Source organism: Urocitellus parryii (assembly GCF_045843805.1).
Source record: "Urocitellus parryii isolate mUroPar1 chromosome 13 unlocalized genomic scaffold, mUroPar1.hap1 SUPER_13_unloc_11, whole genome shotgun sequence".
Taxonomy (NCBI): Eukaryota; Metazoa; Chordata; class Mammalia; order Rodentia; family Sciuridae; genus Urocitellus; species Urocitellus parryii.
In genome coordinates, this window is record NW_027551763.1 from 989665 (window position 1) to 1010161 (window position 20497).

Consider the following 20497-nt stretch of genomic DNA (forward strand, 5'->3'; position numbering starts at 1 on the left):
TCCCTGCACTTCTTTATCAAGTGTCCCTGCCTCTCTTCTGTACCTCCTACCCCTGGTCTACTGGGAGACCTTCCTTCTGCTTTCTACCTGGTCAGTGTTGAGTCTTTCCTGATGCTCCAGCTCTTTTGTTAGGGCCAAGATATTTATATATGGTTTGGAGGAAAGCATTTCCTCCAGGAAGCGAGGATGAATTATATTCTCTGCCTGGGATGAGAAGGAAGAGAGTGTGAGTGACATTGGGAGGAAATGGCCCCAAGTCAGAAGGATTTCTAGGAGAAAGAGGAAGCAATAAGGATCCCATGCTCATCTGTACCAAGGAGTGGTTATATCACAACTACAGGCTACACCCGTTTACAAGTGTAAAACTGCATGTAAACACTCACTCTCACACACAGATAAACGCACATACACTCACAATGCTATTATTCTAAGCTATGTAGCTTAATTCCATGGATCTTGAGACCTTGTATACACCAAGATTGTAGGCCCAGCTCACCTTGTTGACAAAGTCCTCATCGACATAGCTCAGGAGACTTGGATCTGGGTATAAATCATCCTGTATTGGCTGTTGCTCCAGTCCTTCCTCTCCCATGTTTGCAGCAAGCTCTTCTGTGGACAAGTGGGAGGGCTCCCACATGGCAAAGTTGGTAGACCCAAATAGCTCCATGTACTCTTGGATGGTTTCAGGTGGGATCTCCTTGGGTGCCTTGGTCTCAGGCCCTTTGATCTTGGCCACCTTGGTCTTGGCCATCTTGGTCTTGCATGTCTTTTTCTCAGGCACTATGGTCTATGGTGCCTTGGGTTTAGCTGCTAATGAGCAGGCAGGACATGCCTAAGGGTTGGTCTTTCTGGAGGTGCACACCATGACAAGGAGGACCAGAATGGCACATGTATGAGGGATCCATAGTCATTTCAAACACTTGGTAGTAGACAGGGTTGAGGGGACCTAACCTGGTATGCCATGCATGAGGAAAATCTGACCCAGGACCCAAGGGATGTAACAGTGCACCAGATGCAACATCTAGGAGAGTCAAGTGGGAGGACATTTGGATTTACTTGTATTGCATGCACTTTATCCTGCCAGGACCCAAGTCCCAGGCAGATCATGTGTTATTTCTTTGGACAGACAAGGAGAGAAATGAGATCTGTACTTGGCCCAGTCAATGTGAAGTTCAAAGCTGGGTGGACAGGACCTCAGGTGCTAGGGGCTGTTTTGCTTGTGAGACTGAGTACTCAATACTGAAGGAAAAGTTCTTATTTGGGACAACAGCTTGCCCTGGCCCTTGTCACCATTTGGACACTATCATGTGCTACTGTGTGAATGTGGGAACCCTACCTGGCTGTTGGACAGCCTTAGAGACTAGGGGCCTTGGAATTTCCATCCTTGGATTTGCAGGAGGATGTTGGCACTGGAAGGCCCCTGAACAACTGCATCCTTGGATTCTCTATCTCCTCTGCAGCCTCAAACTCCATGAACCTTGGTGAGATTGGGGTAAGGCAGGCACAGGCTGAGCTGAGAATTAGGTTAGCCATACAGGGAAGGTGCTGGTGTGTGATTCTAGGCTATGGAGTATTCTAAGCTACCAGTCAGGAGCTGGTGGCAGGGATATGGAGCTGTGTCCTGGGGTGGGTCAGGCCAGTCCCAGGAGGGAGCTGCTACACAGGAATAACAGCCATTCTCAGGAAACACTACATCAACTATTACCTGAAAGGAATCAGATATGAGGGACCCAGAGAGGGCTCCTAGCTGTCCCTAGTTCCAGCTCTCTCCTGTTTCTGCCAGGAACCACACAATCATATTACTTCTAGAAACTGGTCAGGGATGTGATTTATTTTAGAGAATACCAGGGGTCCTGAGACAAATCAGGGGTATTGAGGCTGGGACCATGGACCTTGAAAGGATCGCCTGGGAGACCAAGTTACAGGCAGATTCATGTGGAAGTGGAAGTTAAGCTGAGATCATTGGGTTGCTTCCAATGAGGGCAGGTTCTTCCTTTCCCTTGTTAGAATGGCAGGGATTGCATAGAACAAAGGCAATAAAGACCAGAGACATATCCTCGGGGCACCTGAGATGCTGGCTGCCCCTGTCCATGCACTCCCCCCCCCATAACTCTCTTCTGGAACATCAGGCTGAAGTAATGGCCACTTTCATGAGTTATAATTGACCCCACTCCATAAAGAGGTACCAGTTCCCAGGCAGGTGGTCTGAGTGAATCCAGTGCAATTTTTCCCCTCTACAGAGCCAGCAAAGCAGAAGCAGACCCTCTGCCTGGGCTAGTTACTCCTCCAATCCTGATCCTGAACCACACGGCAGAGTTGGAATCAGGAGTATGGAGCCTGGAGTTTCTGGGAATTTTACTGTTGGTAGGTGATGAGTCTCTGGACTAATACTTAGGTCCTTTACTTTGAGTTGATTTTTGTGCAGGTTGAGAGACAAGGACCTAATGGTTTTCAATTTTCCCAGCACCATTTGTAGAAAAAGCTATTGTTTTGTCCAATGTATATTTATGGTATCTTGTCTAATAGGAGATAACTGTATTTATGTGAGTTTGTCTCTGACTTCTGTTCCTTTGGTCTTCATATCTGTTTTCTTGCCAATACCATGCCATTTTTATTACTATCGCTCTGTAGAATAGTTTAAGGTCTGGTATTTTGATGCTTCCTGCTTCACTCTTTCACCACAGATTGCGTTGGCTATTCTAAATCTCTTATTTTTTCAAATAAATTTTGTGATTGTTTTCTCTAGTTCTATGAAGAATGCCATTGGGAATTTAATAGGAATTGCATGAAATATGTTTTACATTTTTTTGTAGTGTGGCCATTTTGACAATACTAATTTTGCCTATCCATGATATGGGAGATCTTTCCATCTTCTTCTAAGATCTTCTTTCTTTAATGTTCGGCAGATTTCATTTGATAGATTTATTCCCAAATATTTTTTTCTTTGAGGCTCTTGGGAAAGACAGTTTTCCTAATTTCTCTTTCAGTGGATTCATCACTGATGTATATAGGAACACAGTTGATTTATGGGTGTTAATTTTATACCATGCTACTTTGCTGAATCTTTTTAGGATTTCTAGAAGTTTTCTGGTGGAGATTTTGGGGTCCTTTAAATATAGAATCTTGTCATCAGGAAACAGGGATAGTTTGAGCTCATCCCCCCACCCCATTCTTATCCCTTTAATGTCTTCCTTTTGTCTAATTGCTCTTGCTAGTTTTTCCAGGACTATGTTGAATAGAAGTGGTGAAAAAGGGCATTCCTGCCTTGCTCCAGTTTTTAAAGGCAAGGCTTTCATTCTTTCTCCATTTTAGAATGATGTTGGCCTTTGGTTTAGTGTCTATAGCTTTTACAATGTTGAGCTATATTCCTACTATCCCTAGTTTTTCTAGATTAATGGATACTGTATTTTGTCAAATGCTTTTTCTGCATCTGTTGAGATGATCACGAGATTCTTATCTTTAAGTCTATTGATGTGGTGAATTATATTTGTTGATTTGCATATGCTTGCCAACCTTACATCCCTGGGATGAACCCCACTTGATCATTGTGCACTATCTTTTTAATGTTTTGTATGCAATTTGTCCGTTTTTTGTTATTAGAGAATTTTTAATACTTGTTCTAATTACTAATACATGGCAATGGAATGCATTTTGATGCATCATATTTAAGTGGAGTATAACTTCTCATTCTTCTGGTTATACATGAAGTAGTATTACACTGGTCATGTAATCTTATATGCACATAGGATCATAATGTCATATTTATTGTATTATGCATCTGACTTCCATACCCCTCCTCTCCTTTCACTCTAATGTCTAATCCAATGTACCTCTATTAATACCTACTTCCACTGCCTTTATTGTGAATTGCAATCTGCACAAGAGAGAAAACATTTGGCCTATGGTTCTTTGGAATTGGCTTATTTTATTTGGCATAAAATACTCCAGCCACATCCATTTACTGGCAAATGTCATAATTTCATTCTTCTTTAAGGCTGAGGAATATTCCATCATGTGTGTGTATAACTATCACATTTTCTTCATGCATTCATCTGTTGAAGGGCACCTAATCTGATTCCATACTTTACCTATTGTGAATTGAGCTGCTATAAACATTAGTGTGGCTGTGTCACTGTAGTAATACTGATATAAACCTAGGAGTGGTTTAGCTGTGTCATAAACCTTTGGATAAAAACCTAGTAGTGGATAGCTGGGTCAAATGGTGGTTCATTCAATTTTCTGAGGAATCTTCATAATGCTTTCCAGAGTGGTTGCACCAATTTTCAGTCCCACCAGCAATATGCAAATTCTCACCCATATTCTCACCAACATTTATTGTTGCTTATACTTTTGATAACTGGCATTCTAACTGGAGTGTGATTTCAATCTTAGAACTTAATCTAAGTTTTACTTACATTTCTCTAATGGCTAGAGGTATTCAGCATTTATATATATATATATATATATATATATATATATATATATATATATATATAGACTGATTGCATTTCTTCTGTGAAGTCTCTCTTCAGTTTCTTAGTCCATTATTGATAAGATTATTTGGGTTTTTGGTGTTGGAATTTTGGCATTCTTTATATATTCAGGAGATCAATCATCTATCTGGGGTGCATGTAGTTAAAAAAATTCTCCCCATTGTGTCAGCTGTCTCTTCATGTTATTTTTTCCTTTCCTTTATTGTTTGTAAAGGAAAGTTTCCTTTCCTTTCCTTTTACTTTGATTCCATCCCATTTATTGATTATTTACTTAAATACATTTTTTAGTTGCAGATGGACATGATACATTATTTATTTATATTTTATGTTGTGCTGAGGTTTGAACCCAGTGCCTCACATATGACAGATGATCACTCTAACACTGAGCCACAACCCCAGCCTCCAATTATTGATTCTTGATTTTAATTCTTGTGCCTCAGGAGTCTGGTTAAGGAAATCAGTTCCTAAGGTGACATAGTGCAGATTTGGGCCTACTTTTTCTTCTCTTATTTGCAGGATGTCTGTTCAATTATTCATTTTGAGTTGAGTTTCATGCAGGATAAGATATAGGGGTTTCATTTCATTTTGCTACATATATATTTCCAGTATTCTAAGCACCATTTATTGAAGAGGCTCTCTTTTCTTCAATGGATGTTTTTTGACACCTTCTTCTATTGTGAGATAAATGTGGATTTCTCTCTGTATCCTCTATTCTGTAACATTGGTCTACAAGTCTACCATGTCATTTTTGTGACTAAAGCTCTTTAGTATACTTTAAGGTCTGGTATTGTGATGCCTCCTGCTTCACTTTTCTTGCTAAGAATTGCTTTAACTATTCTGTGTCTCTTAATTTTCGAAATAAATGATTGTTTTTTGTTCTTTCTGTGCAGAATGTCATTGGGATTTTAATAGGAATTGGATTAAATTTGTATAACATTTTTGGTAGCATAGCCATTTTGACAATACTAATTCTGCATTTGTTCTGTACCATTGGTCTAGGTGTCAAAACATTGCCATTTTATTACTATGGATGTGGAGAATAGTTTAAGATCTAGTATCATGATGCCTTCCGTTTCTCTCTTCTTGCTAAGGATTGATTTGGCTACTCAGGGTCTCATTTTTCCAAGTGAATTTCATAATTGATTTTTCTAATTCTATTAAGAATATCATTGGGATTTTAATAGGAATTTCATGAAATCTGTATAATACTTTTGGTAGTATGGTCATTTTGACAATATTACTTTTGCCTCTTCAAGAGCATGGAAGCCTTTCCATCTTCTAAGATCTGCTTCAATTTCTTTCATTAGTGTTTTTTACTTTTCATTGTAAAGGTCTTTCACCTCTTTTTAAAAAATTTATTCTCAGGCTGGGGATGTGGCTCAAGCGGTAGCACGCTTGCCTGGCGTGCGTGCGGCCCGGGTTCGATCCTCAGCAACACATACAAAGAAAGATGTAGTGTCCGCCGAGAACTAAGAAAAAAAATATTAAAAATATTAAAATTCTCTCTCTCTCTCTCTCTCTCTCTCTCTCTCTCTCTCTCTCTCCCTCTCTCTCTCACTCTCTCTTTAAAAACAATTTATTCTCAATTATTTTATTTTTTGAAGCCTTTGTGAATGGAAGAGTTTTTATAATTTATCTTTCAGTGGATTCATTACTGATGTACAACAGCGGGTTTGATTTATGGATGTCAATTTTATATTATACTACTTTGCTGAATTCATTTATGATTTCTAGAATTTTTCTGGCAGAATTTTTTGCATCTTCTAAAGATACAATTATGTCATCAGCAAATACTGATAGAGTTATTCTCCTATTCTTATTTATTTAATTTATTTATTCTTTCTCATCGCTCTGGCTGAAGTTTCCAGGACTATGTTGAATAGGAGTGGTGAAAGAAGGCATTCTTGTCTTGTTCTAGTTTTCAGAGGCAACAATTTAAATTTTGGCTCATTTGATGACATTGGCCTTGGCCTTAGTTCATGTAGCTTGTACAATGTTGAGATATGTTCCTACTATCCTGAGTTTTAGTAGTGTTTTGAACATGAATCATTGATGTATTTTGTCAAATGATTTTTCTGTGTCTATTAAGATGACCATATATGATTCTTGTTTTTAAGTCTACTGATGTCATGAATTACACTTGATTTCTCTGTGTCAAAACAATATTTCATCCCTGGGATGAACACCACTTGATCATGGTGCACTACTTTTTAATGTTTTTGTATGCAATTTGCCAGTTTTTTACTTTGAGAATTTTTGCATCTATGTTCATCCGGAATATTTATCTGAAGTTTTCTTTCCTTGATGTATGTGTCTTTGGTTTTGGTATCAGGGCGATGGTAGCCTCATATTTCCTATAATGTCTACTCTGGAGATTGGATGAGTTATTGGCTGATCCTTTTGGGGTAGGTAAATGCCAAGCATGGGAAACATTCCTTGCCAAAAGGCAAGGATGTGAACCAACCCTTGACACTGGGCTCTGACACTAATAATTATCAGACCTTCCAGTATGATCGGTTTTCTTTTTTTTCTTTTAATTTTGATGAAAGATTTTGCATTTACTTAGTATTTAATGAGTTGAGATATTATCCTGGATTATGTCAAAACATGACAGCCTTTGAAAAGTAAGATGATGTTAGTGACATGTGGGACCCATCTGATAAGCACTCTTTCAGTTTTTTCTCCCCTAGTTTAATAGCTACTTAAAGCTAAGGCATCCTTCTCCTTATTATTCCTGTCTTAGGAAGGAGTGTGGCTCTTTCTAAATGTAAATTTTGACCCTCTTCCAAATCTTTTGAAAGCTTATTCTGTTGATTTTTCCCCTCCCATAGTATTTCTCTCATGCTACTGCTTTCTCCTCCTAAAACAACTGCTGTCACAATCTATTTGTCACTTCTGTTAGTATAACTGATTTTCTAGGATCAGCAAGATAGTTGCAGGACTTACCTAACACTCACCTAACAGCAGGATAGTTACAAAAATGTTTTTAATTTTGTAAGTCTTTAGTGCACCAAGAAACTTCTTTTTAAATTTTTTTTACTTTATAAACTTTTAAAATTTGTTTTAATTAGTTATATATGACAGTAGAATGCTTTTGTACCCTTTGATATACAGAATTAGGGTATAATTTGTCATTTTTCTCATTGTACATGCTGTAGAATAACATCAGTCATGCAGGCATATATGTACATAAGGTAATAATGTCTGTCTAGTATCATTCCTATCCCCCTATCTCCTCCCTTCACTTCACTGTCCTCTACCTAATCTAGAGTAACTTTATTTTTTCCCAAGAATTCCCACCATTTTCTTGTGAATTAGCACCTAGTATTAGAGAAAACATTCAGACTTTGGTTTCGGGGGAATTGGCTTATTTCACATGGCATATTCTCCAACTTCATCCATTTACTGGCAAATGCCATAATTTCATTCTTTCTAAAGCTTGAGTAATAGTCTATTGAATATATATACCAGACAAAGACATCAAGGATAGAAATCTTCAGACTAATATCCTTGATGAACACAGATAGAAAAATCTAAATAAAATTCTAGTGAATTGCATTCAAAAACATTTAAAAAAATACTTCAACATTATCAAGTGGGGTTCATCCCAAGAATGCATGTTTGGTTCAACCTACAGAAATCAATAAACATAATTCATCAAATCAATAGACTTAATCATATGATCATCTCAATAGGTGTAGAAAAATCATTTGACAAAATACAGCATCCATTCATGTTCAAAATGCTAGAAAGCTTAGGAACTTACCTCAACATCCTAGAAGCTATATATGCTAAGCCCAAGGCTAGAATATTTTTTAAATTAAATTATTTATCTATTTTGATTTGTTATACATCATGGCAGAATGCAATTCATTTCATATTACACATATACAGCACAATTTTTCAAGTCATTGATTGTGCACGAAGTATTTTCACACTATTTTTGTCTTCTTGCATGTACTTAGGGCAATGATGCCTAATTTATTCCACCATCATTCCTCCCCCCTTTTCCCGCCCATCCCTTCTCTCCTCTTTGCCCTACCTAAAGTTCCTTCATTTCTCCCATGTTTCCTACCCATTGCCATTACTAGTCAGCATCCTTACATCAAAGAAAACATTCAGCCTTTGTTTTGGGGGGATTGGCTTGCTTCACTTAGCATTATATTCACCAGATCCATCCATTTTCCTGAAATGTCATGATTTTATTCTCTTTCAACATTAGAATAATGTTACATTGTGTAACACACACAAGTTTCCCCATCCATTCATATGCTGAAGGGCATCTGCATTGGTTCCACAATTTAGCTATTGTGAATTGTGCTGCTATAAACATATGGCTGTGTCCCTGCAGTATGCTCTTTTTATGTCCCTTGTATATAAACCAAGAAGTGGGATAGCTGGGTCCAATACTATAATAATTCTACCCTACCAAGAAACTTTTTTTAATATTTATTTTTCAATTGTATTTAGACATAATACCTTTCTTTCTTTATTTTTATGTGGTTGAGGATTGAACCCAGGGCCTCACATGTGCTAGGCAAGTGCTCTAGGTGAGCGTTCTAGCTGAGCCACAACCCCAGCCTTCAAGAAACTACTTAATACCTCACAAAGCTTGAACAATCTACAATGCCCCTATCATTAAACTTCCTAGTTATGAGGCCCAATATTATAAATTTGTGGAGCTAATAATGGGTGAATGTTCCATCAGGGGGAAGTGTCCCACCTGGCCCCAGCTTTGCTTAAAAATGTCTCTGTGTCTCTTGTGTTTTTCTTAATCTCCCATTGCCCCTACTCCGGATCCTTTGTCATTGCCATGTTGCAGCAAGTGGCATCCGCCAAGGCACTCAATTTCAGGGGAACTTTAAAATAGAATAATCAGTTGAGATGATGCTCCTTGGAGATGTGTGTAGAAATTTTTGAGATCATGTCAAAAGAAGAGGTCATTATGTAGATTTTCATCCACATTCTCTCTTCTAACAAGGGGGTACATGGAACAGGATAGAGGAGAGTATGTCTGCAAAGTCACAATTTAAGACCTCTAGAGACCAAGGTGGAAGCAGGTCTGATTTGATTATGTAGTTATCATCTATATATGTGGGCAGTAACTAAGCAGATTATAGATGGACACCAATACAATTCTTTGCCAAGTGTTCTTGAGGCAACCAATCAAAGAGTGGGCCATGGAGCAAGTGCTGTGACTCAACACATAGTCCTATACCCAAGGCTGCACTTACAGGGTGAGTGATTTGCCACTCAGGGAACCGTAACATACACCACGTATGTAGTGCATGTGCCTGTCTCCACATAGAATAGCAAAATTTTGAGGCAACCAAAGAAGATGTCTCAGGTAAAGAGTAAGATATCAGTAGCTTAGTGGAAATACGAGGTTCTCGAGAGGACCCTTTATGTGCAAATGCCCCAACAAAGTGCTAACACCTTACATGGGAATACCTGAAGGTAATAGCAGATTGGTTAAGCCTTATGTTCTTGATCATCTTCCTGTTAATCTCTGGGATGGATGTCCTATTATTCAGTCCCACTTCAGTGGTAACATCTCAAGTGTGAAATCAAAGTTTTGATATTACTAAAAGATTAGGTACAATACAACAAGGCAGACTGCTTCCAATCCTCACCTCTCACCAACAGGGGTGAGTAGGGCTAGGCTATAATGATTCCTCAACTTTTCATTAGGGGCCTTCATCATTTCTCTGACCCCCCTCAAAAAAATGGCTTCTGAAATCATCTGATAGCCCTGTTTGTCTTGATCAATGTCCCTTAATGGGAGAAAAACTTCAAGCAGCTCAAATATTAGTATAAGACTAGCTTTTTAAGCTATTTTTATGATTAAGGAAAAATTTGGAAGATGGAGGCAACTACAGGACTTTAGGGAAGTCAACAAAATTATGAAGCTTATGGTCCCTCTACAGTCTACCCATCACTACTGCTATTCCTTTATACTATTTATTCTGGATCTAAAGAGTTGGGTTTTTCCCACAATAAATTTGCACCCTGAGGATTGTAAATATTTTGTTTTTGTGTCTGTATGATAAATTTTAAAGAGCCAGCAAAACCTTATTGCTGGCAAATGTTGCCCCAGGCAACTCAGAGCCCTACTTTATGCCAACACTTTGTTGAACAAGCTCTCTCCCATATTCATATAAAATATTCATTATATGGATGACATCTTAATTGCTCATGCAGAATTGATAGGCACTTTGTATATATTCTAGGTGACATTAATTGGTTACATCCTTTAAAATTAACTACATCAAGAGCTGTGGTTATGGCTCAGCAGTAAAACATTCCCCTAGCACATGTGAGGCCTTGGGTTTGACCCTCAGTACCACTTAAAAATAAATAAAGTGAAGGTATTTTATCCAAGTACAACTAAAAAATAAATTGAGAAAAATTAACTACATCATATTTAGGACAGATAGGAAACAGACCTCTTTTCCAACATCTTGAAATCATACTGAAACCAAACTCAACCTTCTGCTTCTTTCTTGCAACTTTCAGACTAAATTGACCCTATGGTGAAGTCAATTCATGTATCTTGGGATCATAGGACAAAGATCCAAGGTTTTTGGAAAAGAGATGATGCACTGATCCCCAGAGAGAAAAGCTGTTAGATAACCTAATTAGAATAACATGTACTCCATGTGTGTATGTATGTCAAAATATTCTCTACTTTCATGTAAACTCTATCTTTTCTGTCTCTCACACACCCACGAATGCTGCAAAAACCATGTAGATACAGGTTTCTTATATACAACTGAATCCCATTGTTTTTTCATTAGAACCCATTATAAGGTTATAAAGAATGTTCAAGTCCTTGAATGCCTTTTAGGGTCCAAACTCCATACTGTTTCTATGAGTGCCCACTCAGAAGGAAGGTCCCATTCTCTGTTTACAAACCCTGCCAGATTTAAAAAAATATACAACACTTATACATTGTTGATGAAACTGTATATTAGTACAAACCCTATGGAAATCAGTATGGATGTTCCTCAAAAGACTAGAAAAGAAAGCACAATATAACCTAGTAATACCATTCCCAGGTATTTCTCCTAAAGATTTTAAATCCTCAAACTATAGTGATACATGCACACTTGGATTTAGAGCAGCATGATTTACTATAGCCATATATGAAACCACTCTACAAGTCCATCAAAAGATGGATTAAGAAAATGTGATATGTATTCCTAATTAACCATAAAGTAAAATGAAATTCTGTCATTTGAAGGAAAATGGATGGAACTGGGTACCATTAAGTCAAGCAATATATTCCAAAATCAGAACATCATGGGTTGGATACTTTCTCATATATAAAAGCTATAGAAGAAAAAGGAAAAGAGTTGAAAACAAGGACCCATTCAGCACCTGCTCATGAAAATCAGAAGGACATAAATCAGTTGATGAAATGTACTATGGGCAAGGAACGGGGAAGGGAATTCTATTGTTTAAATTACACTCCTAATATATATATATTACAACCATTTCCTTAAAAGGACTTCCATTAAGCTACAACAGAAAACATTCAAAACCAACTGAATTTATAACCCATAGGCCTTAGGAGCATTAGAAAACTCTGCAGCTATATCCATATGAGATACCAGCAAATATAGTCCTAGACCCATTAGTGAATCAGATTCTGCAGTACCTGGTTGACCTGGGATGAGTTCAGGCCAAACTCCAAGAGTGAGGAAATGCCTGTTGGCCATGCCCAGTAAATCTCATAGAGATCCAGAAGAAAGGAAAGTGAGGAAGTCAAGTTCTACTTAAGACCTGGAAGGTGGTGGAGTTATCAAAAAAAAAACTACAACCTCGTGGAAATTATCTGACACCCTAATTTTAGCTCCTACTATGGCCATAAAGGTTCAAGGCATTCCAAGTTAGATCAATCTCTACTGGGTAAAACCCTGCTACCCGCATCCTAAAGATATCATATACACCTTCAAAAAATTCATCATGCACCTCTAAACTTCCCAAAGATCTCTGCTTGCTGTTCTGGCATTATAAATACTCAAAATCTTAATAATTCATAATTATTAAGTGTGACACATAAAATCTTCGCTTGGATTTGGGGTCCCCAGAAGTCCTGACTAGGAAGCCTCAGGTTTCCACAGGGAAGGGTTTCCTGTTCACCAGCAAACACCACCCAGGGCACAGGTGGTAGTGAGGCACAGGATCTGCAGGCTTTCAGAAGCCTCACATTGTGAAGGACATTGTTTTTGTCAACTGGCTTAGCCTCAGAGGAGCCACCAGTATCTGTCGCTGTCCAGATGATGCTCAGGGTGTTGGCCTAGACAAGGACTTTTCCCATCCCAACTCCTGTCCTGAAAACCCCACTGTTTTATGACTGCTGCCCATCACAAACATGATGCCTATTTAAAAAATTCTGTATCCCACAGCCTGGAACACACGCATGCTGAAGAGGAACCCACTTGCAAGAGGAAATCAATGGACATGTGCATTCTTTGCCCCTGAAGAATGCACTAACAATATTAGAATAAATGCTGTGGATCAGAATGACCAGGATCAACACTTTCCCAAAAGGGTCACTGATACCCCCCTCACAATACATGTGCAATCTCCAAGATATGAACATATTGTTGCCTGAATACATTCACTTCACATGGATGCCTCGTATTAAAATATGTGTACATGCATGCATAAAACACACACACACACACACACACACACACACACACACAAGGTTTGTCAGTAAACAATAACATATAGGGGTAGGTAAGGAAGCCTTGACTTTTAGTGTATGAGGTATGTCTATCTCAAAACTAATTTCAACCTAATTACCTGATGCCACTGAACACCAAACTGAAAGGGACGGACAGCATCAGCTACTATAGCTGATTTCTGGCAGCTCCAGCACAGAAAGAATATGTGTACAAAATTCACCTGCTCCCAGGGTACTAAGCTGAATTCCCACCATAAATGTACAAACAGCACCTCCACATTAACACCTCCAGACCAAAATACACCTCATCGCTTCTGAGCAGATGAACATCTGATATGTCCACCCTAAACACACAGAAACACCATCTGTTACCACATGAGTGTTTGGAGAAAAATACCCTATTCATCCTAAATGTTCAAGCACATTCCTTCAAGTATTCATACAGGTACAACATTGGTTGGACACATACACCTACAACAAATACACTGCTCATATATACCCAATGAATATCTTACAGGCACAGACTCTGGCAAACCAAAAAATATACAACCAGTCATCTCTTGCACTACACAAAATAGACGCATGTGAAATCTCACAGTTCTAAACTACATAACACCTGAAGACTATTTGTAAGCACACAATAACCTCTCTCCTCTGCCAGAGTACACACCTCAAGAGCCCCATGAATTCAAGACACGCTCAGCCATCAACAAACTAGACTTCTCAAATGTATGAGACTAAAACATAATTATATACCAGAACAACACCATCCACTAACAGCACCAAAATCCTGAAGAATCTCATTCCACAATAAACACAAACGCAATTCCTGAGCATCTTATATCCACGCAGATTCTAAATACACAAATCTACAAATCCATGAAAATACACCTAATCAATTGGGTGCCTACACACAAAACACAAAAATAGTAGTCTTGTAGGCATGAGGCAGAGAGTTTAATACCAGCACACACGAAAAACCATGCCCATATTAACCTCTATCTATGGATCAATATATACATAATTTCCTCACAGGCAAGACAGACACAGAAATATACTCAAAAACTGAATATAGAGATTCCTTAAAACACTACACAGTATTCTACATATTCAGAAAGCACCCTGCTAACCTTACCAGCCAAACATTTCTATTCACACCTAGAAATGTCACGCAGTCTCCAAAGAAATTCACTTTGAATACCCCTAGCAACCTCATTCCCAATGAAGAAACTTATGGAATCCACAAAGCAATCTGCATGCATAAGACACAAAAATAGCTCCACAAAATCATATAAAATACACATAAGCTCACTTACAAATCCCAAAGTATCATGGGTGAGTAGAATATACTTTATTTCTACCCAAATTCTAAGAAATAACTGTAACATGTATCCCCAACACATGTAAACACAATTCCCACACTCCCCTGTGTAAATGCACAATGTCACCTCTCCATTACATACATATGCCCTTACTTCCCAGTTACAAATAACTTTCTACTTAATACATATATGGCCCCAGAAAGCAGACATCAACTGCCATGTCCCTTAAATACATCTACAAACGAACACCTAAATATTCTTCTTCCTCACAACTATTGCTACTACTGTAATACACACACACACACACACACACACACACACACACACACACCACACACACCTGAGGTGGAGTAGTTAATACAAACTCAATATATAAGTAACTCTCCATAGACATGACATCTCTACACAGCTACTTTTTGCATGCAAATATACCCAAGTATACACAAAATATCATACTATCTTCATATACAAGCTGATACACTCCCAATATGAAGAAATAATTCCCTGTCTTCCAAAATGCAGAACCCTGCCATCATCACACCACACAGTAAATATATTCCTTCTACTGCTACACAAAATTAGTAACTGACCAGCCTTCACACACTCAAGTACATATGCATGGGTAATGAAAATAAAATATATTCAAAATTCCACATACCAAAACATCATGTCCAGAATATACAAATATCCCTCCTCCATTTCCCAAATATAACAATCACATTGCAAATGCAGAGAAAAATACCCAAATACATTCCTTAACATAGCCCATATGCAAACACACATATTATATCCAAACTTCCCAAGATGCATTTGTGGGGAAAAAAAACAAATATACAACAAGAAGACTACAGGTTAAATACTACAAAAACTAGGGCTGGGGTTATGGCTCAATGGTGGAGCTCTTGCCTCAAACTTTCGAGACCCTGGGTTCGATCCTCAGCACCACATAAAAGAATGAGTAAGTGAAATATTATGTCCAACTACAACTAAAAAATAATCTATTTTAAAAAATTACAAAAACCAAATGACAAACATCTAAGCCCAACTCCTGAGTTTATGGCCATTACTTCTCACTCCCTCAAAATACACCAAATCCTGCAATCTCATTAAAAAGTCATGACTTTCCCTTGATCTCCAATATCCACAGAGAACAAGATGACTGTCACCATTTCGTCTGACCCACACTTATGAACACATACCACATTCTCTTCAGCAGTACACACAGAGCAAGCTCCAAATTATGAATGCACATCAACACATTAGGGACCCCATCACCCACCAAAGGAACAGGGAAAACACCCCAAGCCCTCTGAACTCCTACCAACACTCTAGGACCAGTGCTGCATCTCATTTTCTCACCCGAATAACCACCCCGTGATCCTCATGCCCATCAAAATGGAAGGAAAACTTCCTGACACCCATAAATACCCACAAGGGCCCCCCAACAACCCACCAATGCACAAGTGAGAGCACATCATTAATTTCACTGTGCAATACACGAGCACCACAACTTAATAATACAACATGACTCTCTTTATTGCACACGACTTGTGGTCATGCGGTTCTCCCATCATCATTTAGGTGCTCTGTCCAGACACACCCACCAACAGCCCACCTATGATGGCTAGACAGTCATGATGTGACCAGAGTTGACTAAGCACATCGGGCTCAGTATATTCCCTTCTGCAAAGTCGCTAATGTCAAGGGAAATGAGCGTCCTTCAGCTAACAACCCGGATGCTGGCTGACAGTGTCCCCAACATTCACAGGTTTCACCTAGAACAAAGAGATGACCTGTTGAGAGCCACAGCTGAAGGGGCCCCAGCAAACTACCAGCTGCCAGCTGATGATTGGCTCACAGTGGCCCCAGCAAACTTCTAGCTGCCAACTGATTGGCTCCTCTGCAGTGATGCTCATTGGGCTGTTTCCCCACCCTTTCAGACCACGGAGCTGCTCATTGGGGGATTTTTTTTGGTTCTGCCCACGCAACCCAGCCAATCGGCCTCAAGAGAAGGAGGAGTGGGGGAGGTTGAGAGGCTTGTGGGAAGCCGGTGGTGGGCTCTGAGGGAATTCCTGAAGAGCTCGTGTGGTGTGGCATGGGTGTTCTAAAAATAAAGTTCATTTCTGCTGGGCAAGTGGCTCGTGAATTGTGCCCAGCCAGACTGTGGCATTTGGTGGCCCGCAAGGGGAACAACTGAGGGTAAGTGATAAGGTAAACTGCTCACTCCTGAGGGCAGGGCAAGAGGATGGGTAGCCATTTTGAGATTCTTCTTTTGTTTTGTTTCACTTTTGTTTTAAGTTGCCTGGAGATGTGTAAGATGGAAGAAAAACTGCTCACATCTGAGGAACAGACAGGGAGAAAGGACGGATGGTCGTTTCAGGAGGCTATTATAATGATTTTTTGTTGTTCCAATTTGGTTTCACTCTGTTTCAGTTTTGTTAGGCATTATCTTGTTGGGTTGTATTATAGTTATAGTAGAAATATTCAAGTAAAAGAGAAGGCCTCTCGAGCTAGTCAGACAGAGAAAAAAATTCAAGTAAAAAAGAAGGTCTCTCGAACCAGTCAGACAGAGGAAAAAATTCAAGTAAAAGAGAAGGTCTCTCAAGCTACTCAGACAGAGGAAGAAAGTTTAGAGCAGAAAAAGCCATCAGGGGAAAAGTTACAACAGGAGACTGCTACTAACACCTTTCTAACACCAGAGGGCATAAGAGTCCAACCAACAGCGCCACCTCTACAGGAGACTGCTACTAACACCTTTCTATCACCAGAGGACGTAGGTATCCAACCAACAATGCCACCTCCATATGCTGGGAGGCCCCCAACCCCCGCAGTTAATAGATGAGATCCTGAGACAGGATCTCAAATATTAACATGCCCTGTATTTGAGCAGGCAGGAGGGCAGCGAATTCACCATGCTTTAAATTTCAAAACAGTGAAGCAGCTAAAAGAGGCTGTAACAACCTATGGTCCTCAAGCACCCTTCACTGTAAGCATGGTTGAATCCATTACCAACTTGAACATGACGCCAGCAGATTGGGCTAATGTGTGTAAAGCTGTGCTAAATGGAGGACAATACCTGTTATGGAAGGTTGCCAAAGAAGAATTTTGCAAGGAGATGGCTAGGCGAAATGAAGCAGCTGGTCATCCTCAGAGAAATCTAGATATGTTGTTAGGAAAGGGGCCTTATGAGGGTCAGCAGCAACAAATTGCATATGATCCTTACAAATTGCTGTTGATGCGGATAGGGCATGGAAGACTTTACAAGGACATGGAGGTTTACAAGGTCAATTATCTAAGGTAACACAAGGAGCTAATGAACCTTACTCTGAATTTGTAGATAGGCTTATTCAAACAGCTGCCAGAGTTTTGGGGAATACAAAACAAGCAATGCCATTAATAAAACAACCAGCTTATGAGCAAGTGAATCGTTGGTGCAGAGAAGTCATTAAACCATGGAAACATGAAGATTTAAACACATATATTAAATTATGTAGAGACATTAATGAATAAGGGCAAGTCGTGGCAGCTGCAGTACAACAGGTTTTAGATGCCAGGCCAAAAACATGCTACAATTGTGAACAAACAGGACATTTTAAAAGGAATTGCCCCATAGGAGGGGGGGTTAACAAAACTAGGTATCAAAGGAGTAGAATACCAGGTATTTACCCACGATGTCATAGAGGGAGACATTGGGCTAATGAATGCCATTCTCAAACCACCATAGAGGGTACTCCATTATCAAAAAATGAAGAAGGACCAGGTGTCTATCCACGATATTGTGGAGAAAGGCATCGGGCTCCATTGCCAAAAAATGGACAGGGGGGCCCAATGCTCTGGGGCCCAAGACCACAAATATACGGAGCACTGGAGGAACCCAGCAACCCCATCAGGGTAGTGCCCAGGAAACATTGTCCATTAAATCCCTCACTAGACAAACCAGAGGAAGCACAGGATTGGACATCTGTGCCTCCGCCAGAACAGTACTAACTACAGAGATGGGAGTTCAAATCATTCCCACAAGGATAAAAGGACCTCTTCCCAAAGGAACAGTAGGCTTATTATTGGGATGCAAAGGGTTTATGATAAGTCCTGGGGTAATTGATCCCGATTATGAAGGTGAAATAAAAATGATAGCCAGTACTCCAAAGGGTATATCAGTAATTTCACCAGGAGATAGAATAGCACAGTTAGTAATAATACCCAGCCTACATGATAAATTCTCCAGTCATACTATAGAAAGAGGTTCCAGGGGATTAGACTCCACAGGTATAGATTGGGCTATGCTTTCTTTAAATTTAAATTCTCACCCCATGCTAAAACTAAATATTCAAGGACATGAATTTAATGGGCTACTGGATACAGGTGCAGACCTTAGCATCATCTCTCGTCAAGAATGGCCAAAACATTGGCCATTACAACAAGCCACTCAAACGCTTTGAGGCCTAGGAGTGGCGACAAATCCCCAGAGATGTGCAATGGTATTAGATTGGAAGGATCCTGAAGGATGTGAAGGAACTATACAGCCATATGTATTGGATCATCTTCCTAGAAATTTATGGGGACGAGATGTTCTAGATCAATTAGGTTTGACATTAACAAATAACATCAATTCAAATGCACCCACTATTAGGGCTAGACAAGGTTTTAGGAAAGAAAAAAGATTAGGAGAACAAGAACAAGGTATAGGAGCACCAATTCAAATAGATCAAGGAATAAATAGACATGGATTGGGTTTTCAGAAGGGGTCACTGAGACAATAAAAATTACTTGGAAATCAGAAAGACCAGTATGGGTTCCTCAGTGGCCCCTGAGTAAAGAAAAGATACAAACAGCCCGTGACCTGGTCAAACAACAATTAGCGGAAGGACATATACAACCTTCTGTATCTCCCCATAATACTCCCATTTTTGTCATCATAAAGAAATCTGGTAAGTAGAGATTATTGCAAGATTTAAGAGCCATTAATAATGAGATGGTTATTATGGGACCTGCTCAAATGGGTATTCCTCAATTGTCTGCTTTGCCAAAAACCTGGTATGTTTTAGTTATAGATATTAAAGGTTGTTTTTTTCAATTCCAATTCATCCTGAGGATAGTCCACGTTTTGCATTTACTATCCCTGCACTGAATCATGGAGGTCCTGATCAGAGATATGAAAGGAAAGTCTGCCCTCAAGGGATGGCTAACAGACCAACTATGTGTCAAATTTATGTTAACAAAGTAATCCAGCCACTTGGAAATCAAAATTCTGAACTACAAATATTTCACTATATGGATGATGTATTATTAGCACACAAAGATAAAAACACATTGCTAGAATGTTATGCCACACTTACAAACTTATTAAAAAATTATAATGTAGAGATAGCAATAGATAAAGTACAATTAAATTTTCCAATTAATTATTTAGGAGTTCTATTATCCTCAACCATGGTCTGTCCACCAAAATTTCAAATATGAGTAGATCAACTCAAATCACTTAACGACTTTCAAAAGTTATTAGGAGACATAAATTGGATAAGGCCTTATCTAGGTATACCAACAGGAGAGTTGGGACCTTAATTTGATATCCTAAAAGGTCCATCAGATCCAAATTCACCCCAAATGTTAATTCCTGAAGCAAGAAAGGCATTAAAAATCATTGAAACATATATGGAAAATAAGCATTTGGATAGAATTGATATAAGTTTGCCTTTAATATTTATTGTACTACCAACAAAAAATATTCACACAAGAGTATTTTGGCAAGAAGGTCCATTATTATGGATACATTTATCTTATTCTCCTAACACTATTCTTACTAGGTATCCTCAGGCTGTAGGACAATTAATACTCAAAGAAATAAAAGCAGCAAAGGGAGTGTTTGGGATTTCTCCCAATAAAATTATTACTCCATATACTATGGATCAAGTTGATTAGTTAGCTAATGAGTTAAATACTTGGGAAATAATCATGTACAAATCCAATATTTCATTTGATAACCACTT

General features: G+C 39.0%; 1 protein-coding gene across 1 annotated transcript in view; it reads right to left on the reverse strand.

Moving 5' to 3' along the window:
* LOC144251333 (trafficking kinesin-binding protein 1-like) overlaps nt 1-751 on the reverse strand; it is a 46385-nt gene extending 45634 nt beyond the window's left edge. The window contains 2 exon segments of the mRNA XM_077794334.1: nt 88-204; nt 497-751. Of these exon segments, the coding sequence (XP_077650460.1) occupies nt 88-204; nt 497-751 (372 nt within the window).
* Between the last annotated feature and the right edge of the window lie 19746 nt (nt 752-20497).